This window comes from Pygocentrus nattereri, chromosome 4 (genome assembly GCF_015220715.1).
Source record: "Pygocentrus nattereri isolate fPygNat1 chromosome 4, fPygNat1.pri, whole genome shotgun sequence".
In the NCBI taxonomy this organism is placed as follows: domain Eukaryota; kingdom Metazoa; phylum Chordata; class Actinopteri; order Characiformes; family Serrasalmidae; genus Pygocentrus; species Pygocentrus nattereri.
In genome coordinates, this window is record NC_051214.1 from 47688162 (window position 1) to 47711050 (window position 22889).

The 22889-nt window shown below is 40.4% G+C and overlaps 1 protein-coding gene across 6 annotated transcripts in view; it reads left to right on the forward strand.

The window, feature by feature from the left end:
* The window catches only part of LOC108426288 (disks large-associated protein 2), a 202519-nt gene that overhangs the window by 77138 nt on the left and 102492 nt on the right, over positions 1–22889 (forward strand). For 4 of the 6 annotated variants that reach the window (XM_017695650.2, XM_037538097.1, XM_017695651.2 and 1 more), the window contains 2 exons: positions 6157–6324; positions 21647–22785. In XM_017695650.2, coding sequence (XP_017551139.1) covers positions 6157–6324; positions 21647–22785 — 1307 coding nt within the window. The remainder of the gene's footprint in view (positions 1–6156; positions 6325–21646; positions 22786–22889) is intronic. The other 2 variants (XM_037538098.1, XM_037538100.1) reach the window with 1 other exon arrangement.

The following is a 22889-nucleotide window of genomic DNA, read 5'->3' on the forward strand; positions in this document are numbered from 1 at the left end:
TCTCTCTCTCTCTCTCTGTGTCTCTCTCTCACACTCTGTCTCTCTCTCTCTCTCTCTCTCTCCCTCTCCCTCTCTCTCCCTCTCCATCTCTCTCTCTCTCTCTCTCTCTCTCTCTCTCCCTCCCTCCCTCCCTCCCTCTCTCTCTCTCTCTCTCTCTCTCTCTCTCTCTCTCTCTCCCTCTCTCTGCCTCTCTCTGTCTCTCTCTCTCTCTCTCTCTCTCTCTCTCTCTCTCTCTCTCTCCCTCCCTCCCTCTCTCTCTCTCTCTCTCTCTCTCTCTCTCTGCCTCTCTCTCTCTCTCTCTCTCTCTCTCTCTCTCTCTGCCTCTCTCTCTCTCTCTCTCTCTCTCTCTCCCTCCCTCCCTCCCTCCCTCCCTCCCTCTCTCTCTCTCTCTCTCTCTCTCTCTCTCTCTCTCTCTCTCTCTCTCTCTCTCTCTCTCTCTGCTCCTCCTTTGTGCTGAATTGCAGTCCATTTTCACAAGCAAGAATAGGATAAATGGGTACTTTTAACCTGCAACCTGCTGTAATCAAACAGCTCCCTGAAATGCTGCACTCTTGCCCTTTGTCCTATCATAATGTTCTGTCTCGGCAAACATGAGAAAAGTCAGACCACTTTTTAAAGTAAGACTAAATGCCTTTTTATTTAGTGAGCTTTTGGAGTGGTTTTCTAGGCGGAACGTTGGAAATCTGTAAATATATTTTCCTGAGCCAAAAATTCATCTGTAACAAGTGTTTGATGTATGTGATGGTTTTGGATCCAAACAATTAAACAACATAAACCCTTTGGCTTTCTAAACGGTTCCTTGACTTTAAAACAAGCTTTTTTCTGGAAGTAATGATGTGCTACATTATTCACCATTGTCCATAAATGGATTATAAATTCAACACCATGTTTTAGTCCCATGTTTCAGCTTTTTTGGGAACAAAAATCCACTTCTATGTACAAAATTGAAGATAAAAGGATTTATATTTGACCTTTTTTGGCCTTTTTTTGCATCCCTGAGCTTGTACAGTCATGACTTGGCTTTAATGTAATGCAATATTCTGACAGTAGTGCAGTGTATAAAGTCTAGTTCAGTATCGCTCAGACACTTTGTGCGTACATATTTATCATCCTAAACCTAACTGAATTAAAAAGGCTCAGATGGCTAAATGGCTAAGGTGTAAACAGTCATTCAGAGCGGTTTGGTGTGAAATGCTCTGTTCTAGAGAAACTTACTGAGTCAGAACTGTTCACACTGGTGCTGATAGGAACCAGACGTCCACCTCTTAAAGCTCCCTCACAGAAAGTCATTGCATGAATTGATTAGATATGCTGGCTGATGTCTGAGACATTATTCTGTGGTAGTTTGTGATCAAGTTTTGGTTAAAAATACATTTCAATCCATTTATTTTAATCCATAAATGGTGGAGGGATACATACAGGGTGTCGAACTGCAAAATAGTCCCCAAAGCAAACTTACTTTTTCAGATTTTCCACTATTTTCTCATCAACATTTCATGTAAAATTCATATACTTTTAGAACTATATATATATAAGGCACATATAGGTTCACTGGTGGTTTTCACCACCACCGTGAAGAAATGTGAGTATATATATTTCTCTACGATGAAGTACTTCACATCACACCACTCTGAATGACTCTGTTTACATCCCAAGGACTGAATTATGCAGAACTTTTGAATTTCTCTTTAATTGAGTTTCCATACTCGGAATCAATTTCTATGCGCATTTGCTTATATTCACTGTAAAAGAGTAAAACGTTAACATCTTCTTTCTGTGTCACAGTGCATTTCTCAGTCACAAATAAACCAGATTTCCATCGCACTTAAGAGCAAAGGGTTTCAGAAACCTAAGTTTTTCCTTCTGTGCCCTGAAGCCAGGCACTTGTCCTTCCAGGCTACATGACATGCCTGTTTACCCAAACCAAAATTGAAAAATATGAAAAACCCTCCCACGTCGCCTGCTGCCACTTCGAGTCTGCATCGATCCAGCAGAACTATGTAGAACTATGAAATAACAGATTGTGAGGACCCGGATTCTCAAGCAAAATTATTTGTTTTGGCACATTATTTCTAATGATGGTAGAAAATGACATGTCTAACTGCTTGTCTAAAGGGGGCTATTACAAAGCAATCAAAACATGCTGAAATCTGAAGTAATCAAGACCTTCTGTAGATTTGAGGCAAATGGGTTAGATAATGACTTAATGAGAATTTCGAGAAAAGAACAAACAGATGTCATGCTATTTCAGCCACTGTAATCTGAATGTACTGGCTTGTGCTACAATTAGCATAGCATGTCTTAATTGCTTTTTTTGGATGAAAAAAAACTAATGATCTGTTGAACATGGCAATCGTAGGGCCATTCAACTAAACTGCTGCTGGGAAAGGAGATGACTTGATAAAGTGGACAAGTGCTCAAGCACACACTTCAGTCATGGCCTACTTGATTCATGCAGTGTTGTTACGCTGTCTGGTGTGTAATGGTTTTAAAACAGCATAGAAATACGTGCTGGGAACATAAGCTGATATGCTCCAATACACAATATACTTGCTCTCTTCTGACTATCATTTGCATGCTTTTGTGGAAGCTCCAGTAAAGTGGGTGAGGAGAATGCGAGGTTCATGCTATGGACCACATGCAAGTGACTGGATTTCTCTGGACAATGCACTGTCAACTCAAATTAGTTAACTTTATGTGTAAAAAAAATCTTGCAAAGTTATAGCCCTGAAAAATGTTCAGTAACTTTCTATATGAATTATAGTTACTTTCTAATTTCCAGTGATCCACACTTCTGCAGCGAGTCAGTTTAACTCAAACAGCCCAATAATTCTAAACGGTGTCCACTGAGCTGGCAGTGCTCAACTTTTACAACTTCTGCTCGCTCTTATATTAGTGAGGTTCAATTTTGTGATGCACTAGTATCAATTAAACACACATTCACACACATCTTCTAAGCCGCTTTGCCCTCAGGGTCGCAGGGGGTGCTGGAGCCTGTCCCACCTGTCATTGGGTGGAAGGCAAGATACACCCTGGACAGGTCGCCAGTCCATCACAGGGCAGACAGACAGACACATTCACTCACACCCAGGGGCAGTTTAGGGGCATGTCCGATCGGCCTGACTGCATGTCTTTGGATTTGGGAAGAAACCCATGCAGACACAAGGAGAACGTGCAGACGCCACACAGAAAGGAAATCGAAGGAAAGGAATCGAACCCAGGCCCTTCTTGCTGTGAGGCGACAGCGCTACCCACCACACCACCGTGCCAGCCATCAATTAAACAACTCCATTTTATTACATTTATTATTTATTATTTCTTACCGTTACAAATAAAATAAAAATAAATAAAAGACTCGACTCAGCCACTTCTGAGGACTCTAGCTTCTTGCACGTTTGCTGTTCTGTTGCATTTACAGCTCTAGACTGAACTGATCAACCTGGACACGTTTTTACAAGCATGTAAAATGCATCCAGACTTCATGTGTAACACAAGCATAGCTATTGACTCAAAAATAACATGTTACAAAGAGAATTATGTTCTTTCATTCAAATGAATCCAACAAAATGCTGGGAAGCATTTTGGGCAACTTTTTAGTCTGCAGGACTAATGAAAACGAACTGATCTTAAATAGTTTTATCTCTACATGTTACTAGGCTTGTATTAGTCATTTTAATGAGTAAGTAAGCCAAAAAAATGACATTAGTGCAGTTATTGTCCTTTACAGTGTACCTGTAAATTCTAGCTGTTTTCGGGGCTTTTTTCTCATTAAAAATTTTATTTTGACTTAAAAAGAAAAATCTTTATACTTAAAAATGTATAAGGAAGCACCATTATGAAAATCCTAGGTGCAAACCAACATTCTCAGCCAGCAACTGAAGAAACTGACAATAAAAACGTAGTTTAAGTAGCATTAATACGTCTATCGTATTAATATCGTATAAAACATATTATCGTGGTATACAGGCTACAGTATGTGCTGCAAAGTCCAACGTCCTCAACCTGAGCGAATGGTTAGCCGATGGATTCTATCAGTTCATTGCTATTCTTTGCATTTTAGCTGTTGTTTGTCATTTTTTCTTCATTTTAAAAACTGAGGCTACAGATGGCATCGCTGTGCTCGAGGAACCTTCCACTTTTTACTGTCCTCTGCGTATCAACCTGGCTGTCATGCTTTCAAGTGGCCTCAAATCTGTAGTGGAGATGTTCTCAGGTGTTTCACTTGATTCTCGATGTGAGCAGAGCTTCTAATCTCGAGTCTCTTTAAATGCCTCATGGAACAGCTTCTCATTTTCATTTGCCTTCGTTTGCAGTTAGCTGTAAAACCTTATATTTTCACACGTTGTTGGAGGCCTATTTAATCTTTATGTTTTCCGTCACAAAGCCTGAGCGCTCTTCTCTTGTGCTTAACGCTCCTGAGAGCGAGAGAAGAGAAGCTAAGGCATAATTTCAGCTCAATAATGATATCATATTTCTGTCTGATCATGAGAAATGGATTGCAGCAGTACATCGTCCAGTACAGGTCTAGTGCATGAAAGAAGTGTAATATCACTCCTGAACTGAAATGATGCTTCTTTTCTCTCGCTGTCAGGATTGTTAGGTGACAGGGGTCAGCGACCGTCATGTGTCTTGTGGTCTATCCTGTATTTTAGTGATTCAGAGCAGTAATTATTCTCCCAGCTAGATTGTCTCTAATGGGTACCCTGTAATGTTGGACTGATCGGCTTGGCTTAGCCAGATGATCCATCTGGGTTACACTGAAGACCTCTTACTGAATCTCTTCTGTTCGGTCTGTTATAGCCTGCAGCTGATGGATGCAAAGTACAGTTCTACAAATCATGAGGCGCAGTTGATATTTGCTATTCTTGTGTGTTCAGCAATACAGAAAATGTTCTCGGTGATGGCAAACATATTCAGATATGATGACGGGAGCTGTGATATTAGTAATCTAGGAATATTCCAAAGCATTTTGAAGGTAAGAGTCGCCTGCTGTAGACTCAATAGGCTCTTTTCATTCTTTGTCTGAATTATTATTTTTTGGAACATCTCAAATCTGCTGTTAGTGTTACTCACTGATCTCCCAACATTCATCAGGATAGAGCCTACTAGTTCTTCCGGTCAGTTCTTTTGCCATCAGTGTAGATTCGGTCAAATTAATCTAAAAACATTTGTGTCCAGCTACATTTAGTACAATAAGGAAACATGTCACAGGACTTGCTCTGCTTAGTTGGGAATCACGAGTTATACTATTGATGGACATCTGTGACCATTTTTGGATTTCTTTGATTTCTGTGACATGTACGCTGCATAGTTTTATTTGCATTTAATAGAAGTTTGTTTTTGTATCGTTTTGTTCAAAATCAGCCCTAATCAGTCCTGAATTTCTTATTAAGTGATCAAAACTTATTTTTATCCAGTTTCAAACTTACCTTCAGGCAAGCTGAACCTCCCAAATGGAAAAATCTATTCCAAATGTTGGAATGGCGTATATTTTCACCATGTATAAGATTAGCCAAAAATGTATTTGTTAAATATGTTTTTGAAATGCATTTGAATGTATTTGCCAAATGTAACTAAATACACAGTAACTGAATGAACGGTACTGACTTTTGTGTTATGCATTGTATTTTACATTAATCATGTATGTATTCAGTAAAACACCATAAACAAGATATCAAATCATAACTGCATTTTTACAGGTTCAATACCTACAACACCTGCTTTTGTCATGTTAAAGGTTCATTTGCTAATATGTAAATTTAAGATACTGGAATACAAATTCATTTCAAAAGCTATTCCAAACAGTAAAATGCTTTAGAGAGATTTCTGGCTGTTTACATACATTTTCAAATGTATTTAGTGTATATTATGTGCTACATTTCTATGTGTAATATTTCACCCTACATTTTAGATTATATTTGGTTAATGCAGCAGTATATTCTGAAATACATTTTCGTGTTTGGAATGTATTTCATACTGCAGTGTATGTGAAACTGTATTTCAAATGTCCATATATTTTTCCATATGGGCAAAGGAAATGTAACATTTCAGAAATAGACATTAATAGAGCTAACATAATGAATTGTTTTTGTATGTTTTTATTTGTCTTGCAAACAGCACGTCATGCACATTTAAGGCTCATTTTGCATGTTTCAGGTGCCCTCATTAACTTTGACTGTGAGGCCCATGAGGACATTGAGTGCACCAGCAACATCCTTGACCTCAGGCCTGTAGGCTGTGGCTCTCGCCGCGTGTCCTCTGGCCCGTGTCCATTCCCACCTGTGTGCGCACACGCCGTCCACGCTGCAGCCATGTGGAACTATGGTTAGACTCACTTTTGACTCATTTAGTTGCCTTGGCAACCACATCTTCTTTATCACTGCTCTGCAGCAATGCAGAGAGGGGTGGTGGTGGGTGGGTGATTGTGTGTGTGTGCGCATGTGTGTGTGTGTGTGTGTGTGTGTGTGTGTGGGCGGGGTGGGGGGGTGGGGGGGGGCAGGGGGGTGTAGAAGGACCAGTGAGCTAAAGAGAAGTGGAATAGATGAAATATTTAGTGGAAGGAAAACTTGATTTCTTTACTAAATGGATGCTCAATAGACGTTTGCCAGGGTTCAGTTCTCCCCTTAATGCATTCAGTAAATGTATAGACCTGCTAGAGCTGATACAACTGAAGAATTGTGTCTTTATATGTTTCACTCTTTTTCCGATAAGTAATATACACCTCAATATAATACACTCTGTCTCTCTGATAATCACAAAAAAAAAAAACACATGATTTGGACTGAGCAGTCTTTATTAAATGTAGTGCTATATGCATATTTGAATGCAGGCATAGGAATGTATATGAGGGTAATGAAATCTATTTAAACGGTGGTGAAAGGTGGTGAACTTTGCCTACTTTATTTATTTGTATATATTTTCTGTCTTTTTGGCCCCCTATCCACCACAGACAGTGCACTATGCCCCTGTATGTTGACGTTCCTCTGTAAATGAAGCCTCAGGCTATGATCTTTTTTGTGAGGCAGTGGTGTTATACCCTGAGCTATCCAGCTGCTTTATATGGTGTAGCATAATTCGAGGCCTCCATGCAGCCTCGCTAATGAGGCTAAACACACACTCTTACTACTGCAGCTGTCTGCAGTCTTCAGCAAACTCAGCCTTCTGCAGAAACGCAGTAAATGTACTGGCAGGACATTCAAAAAGGTGAAAGAACTAAAATCGAATACCACCAGACACACTGTTTTAACTATACTCAACCTGTGTCAGCACTGAAGCCTGCTTTCGTGATCAGCTGCTCACACTGTTGCCCAATTTTGTATTTTCAAAAATATAATCTTGAACATGTTGTGATATTTGGTGCATCACTCCGCTCTAACAGCCGCCAAGTCTGGATGCTTAGCTCCTCACACTGACGGGCCACTACATCCTCTGCAACAGTGACACATAATCAGTACTGCTTAAAGATCAGTGGGCACAGCGTGTGGGCACAGCTTAATTGATCTGTGCTTCCCATTCTTTAGTTGCTGTATTGTATTTATTGTGTGCAGATCCAGTAGCATTGATGCTGTTATGTAGACCGAAGACTTGCCAATGTATTACAGTCATTATTATTCAGTTTAGCTCTTTTTACGTCTGTGTAAACTATCATTTACATTTGGAGCAGCCAGTTGACACAAAAGAAGGCCTTTTGCCCAGTGGGTTGACGGGGCATGCCGAGGCAACGTCTGCACCCCATGTTCCCCACTGGCTTATAGTGTCTGTAACAGCCTTGAAAATCCCGTTAGAGTTGTCAGTGTGCTCCACACGGGTTACCATGACAACAGTGTATCTTATCTCAAGCTCTTTGATATACTGCAAAGGATCATGGGGCCTAAATGTTATGTAAGAGATGATTTAGCTCTGAGGGTGTTTCCCTGCTACACGACTGGGTTCCCTTTTTTAACATACACACCAATGTGAAAGCCCATTTCTCTTACTTTTGTTGCTTTATAGCAGCTTTAAGTCAACTATATAGGATGATTTCTTTCTTTTTCTTTGGTTATGTGTACATTTCACAAAGATCGATCTAGACCAAGTGAGAATTGAATTGACCTAATTATTTTAGCTTCACGATGCCTCTTGAATCCTTTTTTTTTTGAGCTATATTTAGTGACAAGGCAGTGAATCATCTGGGGTATCATTAATAATAGTGGTTAAATTATTAGTAGTTACATTGTTGTTGCACATGTTGTTCATATGTAACTACACAGTTACTAGAGACACTTCATATAAAATGGGACCAGTCCCCCCAACCACCCCCCCCACCCCCAGGTGAAATGTGTGTATTTGCACCTTGTCATAACCTAATGGATTAAAACAGAACAATAAAATAACATAATACAATAAAAAAAACAAAACTTTTTTTTTCTGAGAGTGCACAGATTTCACATGTGAACCACATATATTTTCTTCTCAACATACAACATACACATATCTGTGTGTTTATAAGCCTATGAAGTATTATACAACCACCTCAAAGTGACTCCACCAGTCAAATAAATAAGCCTAATTATTCATTTAAAAAATCCGGTATCTGTCCATTGCACTGCTCACTTTGTCAATGCTTACATTTTAATTCAATTCTTTTTAAAAATTGAGATTTTATAGGCTTACCCAAATAAAGAACTTTGGATCTAAGAAATTTTCTCTATGAGATACATGTACCTTTGGTTGCCAACCGCTTGTGGGATCATGTTAGTGATGGTTGGTTAGTATAGTGGGTAACAACTCTGCCTTCTACGCTGTAGACTGGGGTTCAATCCCCCTCCTGGGTAAACACCCTACACTATACCAATAAGAGTCCTTGGGCAAGACTCCCAACACCACCTTCACCTACCTGTGTAAAATGATCAAACTGTAAGTCGCTCTGTAAATGTAAATTGCTAATAGGGGTGCACTGATATGGGAATTTCAGGCTGATGATGATCATGATGATTTTCATGGACATTTCACCTGCCAAAGTGAATACATAAACATTTATGAAATGTAGTTCAAACTAGATCCACTTTGATTAGGACTCCAGAAAATGTAACCATAAAATAATGACATTTTAAAGCAGCAGAGCCAAAATCATTTCAGTGTTCTACTTTTCTGCAGATCAAATATCAGTTTAAAAATATTGGGCAAACCTGAATCTGTCTAACACTGATGTTTCTTTAAGAAGATAGCTGCTGATGCTCATATGAGTATCATTGTGCGTCCCGTATTACTGAGGGTGTAACAATTTCAATACAGTATTGAAAAACTGAGGAATGTTCTTGGGAAACTGTACAGAAATCTGTGTAGTACAGAATTACAGCACTGAGAAATCAAGACATTTCTAACATGTAAAATCAAAGTGAATCTTGACGTTTTTATGAGTTTCTAATGAAATGTTTTGGCAGCACATTAAAGCCAATTTTCTTTAACAAGAGGTTTTTTTCTATAACCAAACCAGAACAACAGTTCATTTCATAGTAGAGCTCAGTAAAGATCTGTTACTCCGTCCTGAGCCAAATATAATGTTATTGATCGCTGGTGATCAGTTCAGAGAAAGTTGATGATGGCCCTCATTGATAGATAGATAGATAGATAGATAGATAGATAGATAGATAGATAGATAGATAGATAGATAGATAGATAGATAGATAGATAGATAGATAGATAGATGTGTTTACATGTATAAACATGCAGTTAACTAACTAAAGATTATTTTACATTATTTTTATAACAATTTTTGTTGGTGTTTGATCACATTATTTACATATCAGCTAAATACAACAACGGTGCTGGAAAATCATGCTTATAGCAAATTATATTAAAGGCAGAACAGGGTAGGAAGCATAATAAAAGAAATTAATAAACTAATACTGCAAGAACATTTTGTTCAGTGGGCCGTTTCTTGATGCTACAAAGAGCTTTAGCAGTACAGCGATGTTTTTTTTCTGTGTGAGAAGTAAGAGGAACTGTGTCGGGGGTGACTTCTCTGCATGTGGCCACCATAAAGAAGATTGAAAAGACTTCTCATTAACCCCTTACATGGCCAGAAGCCACCCAAAGTTGTGTTACACACTTCTATATAGCCTAAAAATGGCTCAAACACCTTGTACTGGAGTCCCTGTATTTACTGAGTAATAAGCCTTGGTATGTAATAAGCCTGGGACTTTAAGTAACACATTTAGTTTGAGTAGCACATTTAGTTTGCATTGAATAATTAAGTATTTTTAATTTGCTATGTGAATAATAACTTGAATTCTTCAACGCACATTGTTCGTTGCTTTGAGTTCTTTGCTTCAGGCGTATGCTCCCAAGTCGTGCTTGATAGGGGCAAATCACACACTACAAATCAAAATGACCATTTATAACCTGCAGTGAAAATGACGGAGCACGCTTCAAATAGGCAGCAGGTGTTTCATGCATAAATTTACTCGTTTACTTGTTTACTTTGTAATTTAGAAATGTGGTTTAACAACCTCAGAACTAAATGAATTTGTCCAGTGGTTATTATTGTTATCGTCAGTATATGTCAAAGCAGTGTTTATCCAGTAATGATAGACATAATAAAAAATGATTGCTGACTCCCATCTATGTGTAAATCCATCAAAAAGTACACTGTAGTTATGTGGTGACACACAAGATCATATGGAAAACCACATGGTGCTGATTATTTAGCGTTTACAGTATTTCAGCTCTGTTGGAGTTCGGTATGTGTCTGTCTGAACATGAGTTATGTGTCTTTGTAGGGGTGCACAGAGATAGTGGAATCATGAGTATTGCCATCGGACGGATGTTAATATTGGAGCAACATTAAAAATGAACATTTGATTATGTATTGGTTATTAGAGCTGGGTGATATGGCCAAAAATGTTATCACGATAAACAAAATTCATATAGTTTGATATGGATACATGTCACGATGAAAGAAACGATTTGGTAATTAAAGCTGAAGGCTGATTTTTGCTCCTGAGTGGTTTGTTGTGGTTTTAAACTGTCCTTTATGGTCAGAACATGACAAACAGTCACCAAACAGTGCAACAAATCACAAATCCGTCATAGGAGAGAGGAACTTTCTGATAGGCTGTTCTTACCAGCTGGAAAAGAATAGCCACAATTTTTTGCAATAGTCACGATTTAAGAAAGAAAACTTTATTTTAGATCGTTTCAGCTGTGTGGTGGATGAATGCTGAGCTATCCAGTTACAAGTGGCCAACACTTTAGTTTCTCAACAATGTCAACTTACTACATACAGCAAACATTAACTGGCTGGGTAGATCAGTGATGGACCACACCACCTTACTGCCATCACTCCTACCACATTAACTGACCCTTATTAATCCCACAACGGGAAAATTTCACCTCCGCATTTAACCCATCCGTGAAGTGAAACACCACATACACACAAGTGAGCACACACACACACTAGTGGGCAGTGAGCACACTTACCCGGAGCGGTGGGCAGCCCTATCCGCAGCGCCCGGGGAGCAGTTGGGGGTTAGGTGTCTTGCTCAAGGACACCTCAGTCATGCGCTGTCGGCTCTGGGGATCGAACCGGTGACTTGCCGGTCACGAGGCTGGTTCCCTGACCTCCAGCCCACGACTGCCCCCACACTCTATAGTAATTTGAGAGGTGAGTTGAAATATATCTAACACTAGACAAATGGAGCCTTTTAGGTATGTTTAAAATGAATGGGGTGCTTTTGTGTCTTGTTTGATCTACGGTAACATCAATTCACCATGTTGTGTGAGTGTTGGAGCGCTGCTTCAAGTTGGGTTCTCCCGCTTTTCAATGCCTCACAGCTTCCTCGCTTCACTTTCGTTTAAATCAGGGCTGTAACTCACGTGAGCCCACTTCTTTCTTTCACTTCCGTTGCGGGAATGCACTAATACTAAAATATGTTTGGCACTGTAACAGAGCTTTCGTTGCTGCTAACGTTTGTTAGGATGTACAGAAAGAGGTGAGTTCACTGAAGGACAGTACAGTCACGCCACTTATCTCGTCACTCGCACTTGGTCAAAAGAGGACAGGTCGCCGGTCGCTCCACTCAAACAGGGAATGTATAACTAAACGTTTCAGACTTTGCTAAAGTATATTTGATGACCCTTTTTTTACCCGTCACCCCTCCCTGTCCTGGCAGCAGCAGAGTAGTGTTGGTTTCCTTGCAGTAGAAAACGCCACAGGGCTGTCGACGTGAAAGTGTGAGAATGGTCAACTATATCGAAAGTTTATCAAACCTTTCTTACAGTTCTATGGAGGAAAGTTGTATCACGATAATTATCGTTATCGTTTTATCGCCCATCCTTAGTATCGATAATGCTCATCCAATGAGATGTATTCCCAACTTTTATCAATGTTTCTGTATCAGATATGTGTGGAATATACCCACAATTCCCATATCCGTGTGCTTCTTTGAATCCTAGTAGTATTGCCGTACTGTTGGTCTTGATTGAGCCACTTGTGTTTTCATCATATTTTGCAGTTGATGATTTCAAGAATCATTTGCTATTGTAGTCTAAAGTTTAATCATGTTTGTGTGGTAATTCCTTTTGCCAGTCTGGCTGTGTCGGGCTGCGTTTGAGCCTTTCTGTTTCTACTACTATACTTTTGTGATTACCCAGGTAGAGTGGAACTCCCTTATCATTGCTCTTTTTCCTGGTGTGTACTAAAAAAACTCAAGAGACGCATGACCTGTTTGGTAAAACTTAGTCGAACTTTATTGGTGCAAGGAAAAAAAGCAGTTTTTTCAAGTTCTTTATAAACATAATAATGATTGGCATTTCTAGATTACCAGTCACTCGTTTGTTTATTGAAAGTTAAGCCTCCAGTGACGAAACAGAGGTCGATGCTGATCAAATTAACTTCTGAACATTTTTAAAGGATCATTTGCTGACTTTTAAATAGGGTTTGCATAATCTTTTATGTTTCTGTGTTTTTGTAATGTGAGGCCCACACTACCTGATGTGAGAGACCCCACACATTATGACTAATTTCACACATTGTCATCAGCTGTACTTCAGTTGATCGCACACTTTTAGAGCACCACACTCAAAACGATAAATTCTCGTATCAATTTCATTCAATCAAGCCACAAAGTTCCATTCGGCCGAATTGAGTAGAGTCAAAATACATAGAGTTTGCTACCTCCACATGAAGTGCAGTTGTGGAGGGAACAAAGCTGAAACATTTCAGAGTGAACTAAATTCACGTGAACAGTGTGAACACTTTTCATTCACTGAAGTGTAGTTTCATCATTTGTAGGTCCTTTTTACATAAACCAGTTATGTGAAGGCAACACAATTCATTTATTTAATGTCAACCTGTAGCACGGACCGTGCCGCCCTGGGGTCAGGAATGACGCTGGTAGGGTTGATGGTTGCAGCAGCCACTTGAACTTTATTTTCACACCTTCAAACATGAACAAAATCTCAGCAAAACCAAAGCCAGACACTTTTCAGTGGCTTCAAAGATGGACCCGCTCAACAGCTTGACTGCCAGGATTGAACGTGAGGCATGATCTGGCAGCCTCACTGCGGAACAGTAGGCGAGGTTTGAGAGATGGAGTTCGGGACTTTGTCTTCGTGCCTCTCCTGGCTGTTGTCGTTCTTCTGCACTCTCGCACGGCTGACGTCCTTCTCCCGTTGTCACTTGTGGCTCTTGGCGTGCGAGACTTGGGCACCGCCTTCCCGCCCTCTTGCGCGACCACCGTCATTGCCCATGGATCGGGCAACTATCACAACATGTTTTCAGTTTGTAAGTCAAACTACTCCCTTGCTTTAGTTTTTCGAGTGCACTCACTTTCAGATGGGCCCATCTCTCAGAGCATGTAGTGTGGTCTAGGCTGAAGAGCTTGCAGTCTGTGAATGTTCCTAAATGTATTTAGCCTGTTGTACCTCCTTGGCTTTTTCCAGCATTTTGGAGTGCTCCAGAAGTTGCTAAAAGGTCTTTCGAATGTAAATTTCCCTCCTACTTCAATAACAGCATAGACTCAGCATGATAGGGTCAGGAGGTGTTTTAAAGGCCAGCCCGCCCTGTAGAAACAGGGGCCACTTTAGTTGAACACCTGCCATCCACAATTTCACACCTCTCCCTCTATTTTATAGAACTTTATTGCTGGGTATTGTCCTCAGATCCTCTGTAAAGCTCTATGAATGAGCAGCTTCCTCTGTCAGACTCCTACAGTCTTACTGCCCCCCTTCTGCCTCAAATAGCAAGAAGGAGAAATGGGCTCTCTCAGGACACGCAGCTCTGAATCATAGGATACACCTGCTGTTCACATCCCAAACCTGCTGTAATCGCTGTCTGAAGTTCACTCTCTGCCAGTCTGAGAGGAGTCCTCCACTGTCTCACTGAAGACTGTAGGCTTATTCCTCACACTTCACCCAGTAGCTGTCTTATAGAGGTGAGGTGGTAAAAATACAATCACACAGAAAGAAACTGTAGTGCCACATTTTGAAATACTGTGTTAAAATCTGAGCTCAGAGTTCTCTTGTACCATAATATGCTGCACTAAATCCAGTTAAGCAGGACTAATCATGTTCCTCAGGGTTCAAGTGCTGATGATACCTACGATATGCTCAGAGACGTGTGACATAACGTGAAATATCGTAATGCGATGTAATTAAATCAATACATCACATTAGTGATTGGGGTGGGCAATATGACAATACTTCATCGTTATCACATTAAATTATGTCACAGTACACTTTCCTGGCTTATCAATACCTAAAGATCACTCTCTACATGTTTCGTTACAGTGAGCGTTTGTAGACCAATCTAATTAGATTTAGTGCTGCACAGTTTGTAAAACATTCAATAAAAAATCATTAAGTTGATCATTATCACTGTAGTATTTTTATGTGGCACTACAGGTTTGATTTTGTGTGAACTTATTAAATCTCAGCAAAACTAAATATTGTGATGCATATTGTGTAGAGTGAAGATGTCTTTAAGTATCATGATACAATATTTTTACCATATTGCCCACCCACATTATGATAAAGCAATATGTCATGAGAGGCTGTGCATTTCTGCAGTTTTATCAAAGGAGAGATGTTCTTAAAACACTTTTCCTTGTGATACAGTCAAAGTAATGCTTGGCCTCAAGTAGCTTATTGCTTTGATGAAATTGCAGTCAACATAAAATATGATAAAATGCACAATTTCTCAGAAAATATTGTAGATTATTGTTAATAATAATTGAGATAAATAAGTATTCCGCCAAGAAATGTAGTTCCTTTAGAGTAAGGTACTGTTGCCAAGCAACCATGGGATGCTGAATGAAGAGAACGTTCAGCTGCCCATCGTTATATATTGTGGGCATTTCATGACACAAACTTTTTATTGTTTACAATGAACACAGGACCAGCACAGCGGTGTTTAATGCAAAAAACAAAAAAGTACTTTTTGGTCACCAGATTACCCCCACGAGTCTTATTTAACACCGATCCAATGGTTTCCCCCCTTTTCTCACACTGCTAATGAATCTCAAAATCTCAAATGGCTCTCTGCTCCCTACATAGTGCACTACTTAGGGATTAAAGTACAGGATCCTGAAACCCAATAGGGGAAAATACAGCTCGGAAATAGTCGTTTGGAACTCATCCACGCTCGTGCTCCTGTTTGACTGTAGAAGCTGAAGTTTATAAACTTTCATAGCTGGCGCACTATTTAGGGAGTCTGGAGCCGTTTGGGATTCAGCCTGAGTTTGACGCAACTTCTGACTGACATTTTAAACATGTAAGACGTTGAGGTGACACTTGATGATCATACCATAGATACTTTAATTACTTTAATTCAAGCCTGTGATATTAAGTTGTTTAGGCTGTTAGCTGTCTTTTAGTGACTGAGGTGTCCTTGAGCAAGACACCTAACCCCCAACTGCTCCCTGGGTGCTGCGGATTGGGCTGCCCACCGCTCCGGGCAAGTGTGCTCACTGCCCCCTAGTGTGTGTGTGCTCACTAGAGTGTATGTGGTGTTTCACTTCACAGATGGTCAAATGCAGAGGTGAAATTTCCCCGTTGTGGGACTAATAAGGGTCACTTAATTTTAATTTAATTAACAGCACAGGGCCTTTTTTGTGCCGTGGCGCAGGAATACACAGGTCAGTTGTTGTGAGGTGGTCAGGTATGTATATATCGTGGAATTTTGTGGCTCAGCCAATCAGACTTTAGGACCACGACTATTCGATTTATAATGATCATTATGATATAATATGATGTTTAAGCAATAGAACACGAGAGGGAGTGTGGTATCGCAAAATAACATCATCACAGCCGTGATGTTGTACACGCGACCCTGCGTGTCCTATTGCTCTTATACAACAGTTAAATAAATAAAGCAAGGAATTAATAAGTTGGAACGTGAACGTGTCATTTAATATAAGTTTTAATGTTAGCAATTCCTTCCGCCCAATTATAGTTCCTTAACAGGCAGCTCCTTTCTACGTCAGAGTAACGAGCTCCGCACACTCACTGCACAGCCGGCAGTTCGTTGTCCGGCTCCTTACAATAAATTCCAAAACGGTCATCACCACTGAGCAGCTTTTTTGTTTTTTTATTGTGGCAATTTTATGGCTCAGTCTGATTTGGTCAGACTCTAAAGATGAGACTACACATTTGGTGAATGGTATTTGTTTAATTTCTGGCCAATTCCAGGTTGTTTAGCCGTTCTTCTGTCACAGCTGTCGACTGAATGCTTGCTTGGTGGTATTGGCAGTTTGGGAATTTAGTATAATCTCATCTTCCATATCTGACCATTTGTAGAAGCATCAGTTTACTTAAAAGTATAAATTTTCTGTTTGTGCGCAAGGTAAGAAGTAAAAACGTTTAAATGGCTTAGCGGAGTGATACAGTGAAATATCACTTCTCATAAGGCAAGGCAAGGCAAGGCAAGGCAAGTTTATTTATATAGCACCTTTCATACACAACGGTCATTCAAAGTGCTTTACAAATGAAAAAATACAGAAAAATGTAATTAATGTAAATAAAATAAAATTTATGTAAATTAAAAAAAAACAAAAAAAAAAACAACTTCTCAACCAATCAGCTTGCCTGGCTGGAACTAGCTATTGTATAAAATTAAATAGATAGATTTACGGCATTTGGCATTGACGCTCTTATCCAGAGCGATCATTTTACACAAGTAGGCGAACGTGGTGTTAGGAGTCTTGCCCAAGGACTCTTATTGATATAGTGTAGGGGGGATTGAACCCCAGTCTACAGGCAGAGGTGTTAACCACTACACTAACCAACCACTACTAGATGTTGTCATATGACCCTCTCTACTGTGTTTTCTGCAGTGCCATTGTACTTTTATTCCTTCTCCAGCCTAAATCTCTATTTTTTTACTGTATTGGATAAAAGACGGTCTTGACAGGAAAAATGGGTGTTTCAGCTCTTTTGTGAGCAGTGCAAAGCGTATTTGTAATTCTAATCGCACCAGTGGGGTTACAGTCTACAGAGAGCATCCAGGAACCATCACTCTGGTGTAATCACAATCCTCAGCGGGTTAATTGTCTGTCAAACAGCACAAGCATTTGCATAACAAACCAAGTCATTTATTTTTTTGTTGAAATGATTGACCTACACGCTTTGACATGCTTCTAAAAAATTCTCTCTCGAGGTCTTTTTTCTGTAAAGGAGCTGCTTTTAATGTCAAACGTAAAGACGTAGATGACTGGTGCTAGATGTAAACCACGTTCCCCACATTTATCAAAGTGTCTAATGATATTAGATATAAGTCTGCAGGTGTTTGACATTTAACCATGGTCTCTTATTTGTAAACAGCTGTAAACATGTGGCCTTACATCACCGAACTGAGTTGTTTTCTTGCTAACTGAGCTCTCAAACATTGCCAGGAAAATAGCTCTAAAACTGATTCAGACGACTTGCACATGCTAGAAGTTCACACACACTACATGGAGCAGAGTTTAATTAGCCCTACATTCTGAAATTCACACCAGCCTCATTTCCATCTGGAGAGAGGTGGGCATAAATGTCACATTTGCTTCAAATGACACCTACAACCCTTCAGTGAGTTAAATTAATTAGCCGTACATTGGCCTAAATCCCTAAAGCTGCAGCAGTATCTGCTCCTTTTTGAGAAGTTTGGAGGAATTTATCCAGCGGCACCCAGTATTTCTACTCTCTACATGTAAAAAGGGACTGTGTGGATGTGTGGCTTGCATTGCAGTTTTTATTTTTTCAATATTTTAATCCTTAATCTTTACGTCACCTTTCAGATTTTGTGGGACTCCTTAACTGCGTCCTAAAGAAATCTGCAGTTTGTCCTAAAGAAATCTCAGTTTTCTCAGGGAAAGTTGGCAAAACGTCTTCAACTTGTGCCTTTCTTAGTCATTTCATATAATTCCATAGTAAAATCTGTATTGCTGAGTTCGCTTCTACAGTTCATTTTTATCCAGCTGGATGTAAATGAGCATTATAAGTGTTCATTTAACTCTGTGGACTTGGTTGTGCAATATTAATATTAAAAAACACGGAGTTCACCTCAGGACAGGTGTGTGCGCACTGTGACTCATACTGTACGAGGACACTGTGAATGCTCAGTGCACCGCCAAAGAATGACAGTGTTTCTCTTACTCTCCTCTCTTCTGTTCCTTTGTATATATGATCATTTAAGGTCTTGGCAAATGCGTAATTTACAGGGTGCCCACCACTGTGTGCCCACTGCATTCTGTTGGAATAGGGCCTTTTCCCAAGAAACGGAAGTGAGTAAATGCTGGGTCAAACAAGTTCTGCCTTACAGACAGTTATTCACTTCAAAAATACAAGCATTCGCATCACTTCAGCTCCCCACAGAACGATGTCTTACTTTGTCTTTGTCATCGTTGTCAAAATTGGAATTTGAGGACGTTTCCAGAACACATAACGATGTGGGAGTCCAAACGAAATAAACAATATAAATGCTTCTCAGCTGTCAGAGTACAGTAACATCAGCTCACGTCTACAGAGTGTTAAATGGACAGGGAAATAACTATCACCAAAACGCTAGATTGGCCGTGTTAGCTGGAGATGCTAAAACAGCTTTCTAACAATAAACTAGTTGGCAAAAAGCTAAACATGCACACATACTGGCAGGGGTGCAACGCCGGGTCATCGGGGTCTGTAGCATCACTGTGGATGTTTTCCACAAACATCAGCTCCAGTGAAAGAACATCTACTCTCCGCTGAGCACCTGGTGTCTCAGATATTGACAGTTTTTAAGTTAAGTTAAGTTAAGTTAAGTTAAGTTAAGTTAAGTTAAGTTAAGTTAAGTTAAGTTAAGTTAAGTTAAGTTGGTGTCTCGGATATTGACAGTTTTTAAGTTAAGTTAAGTTAAGTTAAGTTAAGTTAAGTTAAGTTAAGTTAAGTTAAGTTGGTGTCTCGGATATTGACAGTTTTTAAGTTAAGTTAAGTTAAGTTAAGTTAAGTTAAGTTAAGTTAAGTTAAGTTAAGTTAAGTTAAGTTGGTGTCTCGGATATTGACAGTTTTTAAGTTAAGTTAAGTTAAGTTAAGTTAAGTTAAGTTAAGTTAAGTTAAGTTGGTGTCTCGGATATTGACAGTTTTTAAGTTAAGTTAAGTTAAGTTAAGTTAAGTTAAGTTAAGTTAAGTTAAGTTAAGTTAAGTTGGTGTCTCGGATATTGACAGTTTTTAAGTTAAGTTAAGTTAAGTTAAGTTAAGTTAAGTTAAGTTAAGTTAAGTTAAGTTAAGTTAAGTTGGTGTCTCGGATATTGACAGTTTTTAAGTTAAGTTAAGTTAAGTTAAGTTAAGTTAAGTTAAGTTAAGTTAAGTTAAGTTAAGTTAAGTTAAGTTGGTGTCTCGGATATTGACAGTTTTTAAGTTAAGTTAAGTTAAGTTAAGTTAAGTTAAGTTAAGTTAAGTTAAGTTAAGTTAAGTTAAGTTAAGTTAAGTTGGTGTCTCGGATATTGACAGTTTTTAAGTTAAGTTAAGTTAAGTTAAGTTAAGTTAAGTTAAGTTAAGTTAAGTTAAGTTAAGAGGGAGAAAATGAAAACTGTTCCTCTGAAAGCGGCTGCAGCAACAATTTTAAAGCACAGACTGCGCGCAAGTGATATTCAGAGGTGAGATGCTGACACAGGGATTCATTTGCTCAGTTTATTCCTTTGTTAATTGTCAGTTCACAAACCACGGAAACCGAGATAAGGCTGTTTTTTTGCTGTTCTCGGAACCTTGTATCTCCAAAAAGATAACATTGCAGGAAAAGGACTTTTAAAGTAAGTCCAGTTTGGTCCATTCATTATGACATTAACACATAATGTAAAGAGAAACGAATTATGCCAAAAAACTGAGGAACAGCACAAATAAAGATATGACGTTTTCTTCCGACGGCAGCGTCTTGAGTAAGCTGTAAAAACTCTACTCATCATTGTTGTCGCTTTAGTGGAAGCAGCGTTACCCGGCAACGAGAACCTGATACTTACATTTACGGCATTTGGCTGACTCTCTTATCCAGAGCGACTTTACAATTTGATCGTTTTACACAGGTAGGCCAAGGTGGTGTTAGGAGTCTTGCCCAAGGACTCTTATTGGTATAGTATTGGGTGCTTGAACCCCAGTCTACAGTGTGAAAGGCAAAGGTGTTAACCACCACACTAACCAACCACAGATGAAGGCAGCCTCCAGCAGAAAAAAGGCCTACTGTTAAAATATGTCTAAAAGCTGAGTAGAACTCCCATTGAAAGGAAATGTCCAGCCAGTCATTCCTTGTTATGTGACTTCACATTCTACCAGTTGATCCATCGGAATTCTTATCATTCATACGCTGCCAGAAAAAAGGTGCTAACCTATCACTGGTCAAGCGATACGCTTTCAGGACCTTTCTTCTTGCAATTCAGTAGGTTATGACGGGTTAAGCATTAAGGTCTGTTTCCGAACGCAGAACCTTTTGAAGCATATTCTTAATATCTCTGCAGTAGAGTTCAGCGTATTTGGCGGAACATAACATGGCCTGCGGTGTTGCTGGTATGACAGACAGAAGCTAGTTTTGATCACTTCAGGTTACTGAATGCCACGGCTACCCCTCTCCTCCCCCCATCAGGGGTTTGAGTGGTCTCTCTGGTCCTGTCGTCACTCTGTATGATAAAATTCAGTGAGTCATATTCATAATTGACTGTTATTGTAATTATGAAATATGAAGATGAGAAAGGATCCACTACTTAAAACAGGCTCAGGGCAAAGATAATTAATAGAGCTCCAATAATAGAATATGAATTTGTTTTGTAGGCTTGTATACGCAGCATATGTGGAGTAGCCCTTTTAGAGCTATTAAACATTGTGCAGCAAATAATAAAGTATTTTGTGACCTTCATTCAGAAGGATATGTAGTAGTTCAGTGTAGTTGATTTTTTGCGTGTTCTTTGTCTATCACCCAGGTGTAATTATAGAAATTGATAAATGATAAAGTGCATAGGCGTGTGCTAGTTCACAGTAATTAATCATTGTAGCCCTCCCACTTAACAGTTCATATATGCTCAGATAAACTATGACAAATCCTAGTTGGCTTTTTGTAAGATGCTTTTTTTAATAGAAGTGAGAAACTGTTAAAAAATAAATAAATAAATAAATAAAACCCCTTTCTGTGCTCCTCTCACTCTTTCTCCATCTGCCTTTGTCACAGACCACCAGTTAACCCCTTGGTCACCTTCCCGACACTTCAATGAGGACAGACGTGTCCCTCAAACCAGGAACATGAAGGGCTTATCCAGCAGCCGTGCCCAGCATCAGATCCCCTCGCCTCATCCCTGTGGCCTGGTGGAGTGTGACCACCCCCACGACTTGCACGGCATGCATGTGTCTGACCCCCGCTACTCCTACCTGCTCAGCCCCACGGAGAGCTGCGCCATGGACTACCAACACCGCTACTCGCCCCGCAGCTCCATTCACTCCGACTGCATGACGATGTCCCCGGTGATGCTGCCCCCCGCTGCCGCAGCTGACCACATCTCCAGCAGCACCTTTCCAAGAATGCACTACAGCACCCAGTACTACGACTCGGCCACGCGAGACGACTGTGCCACCATCACCACCTCCGCCACTTCAGCCGCCGCCATCGCCGCCGCATCCTCCGCCTCTCATCATGCCGGCAGCAAGAGCAACCGCATCCCAGCCAACCTCCTGGATCAGTTTGAGAAGCAGCTGCCTTTGCACCGAGACGGCTTCCACACGTTGCAGTACCAGCGCACCTCCACCACGGCTACCAGCGAGCAGCGCAGCGAGAGCCCCGGGCGAATACGCCACCTGGTGCACTCTGTGCAGAAGCTCTTCACCAAGTCCCACTCGCTCGAGGGCTCCTCCAAGATGAACGGCACCAAGGGGGACAGTGGGGGCCACCACCACCACCACGGCAGCCACCACTCCAAGCACGGTAGCAAACGCAGCAAGAGCAAGGAACGTAAGCACCGCTCAGGCGGCTGGTGGAGCTCTGACGATAACCTGGACAGTGACAGCACCTACCGCACGCCCAGCGTCATGAGCCGGCACCATGTGGAGCACGCAGGCCACTGCTTCCCAGACTCAGTGCACACTCATTTTGGTGACCTCTCGCTTAAAACCTCCAAGAGCAACAATGACGTCAAGTGCTCAGCCTGTGAGAACCTGCCAATGGCACCTGAGGGAAAGTTTATGAAGAGGAGCTCCTGGTCCACACTCACTGTCAGTCAGGCCAAAGAGGCGTACCGCAAGTCCTCGCTCAACCTGGACAAGCAAACAGTCCATCACGACCTAAAGCCTTCTCTACGCACCAGTCATTATCTGCAGGTGAGTAGCATGTTCAGCTGATCTTGGGCTTTAAATCTGGGGTGATTGTGCCAGGGAATGTGCCAGTTCAGTTGAGAGTGATGGCTGTATAATTGTTTGGATCC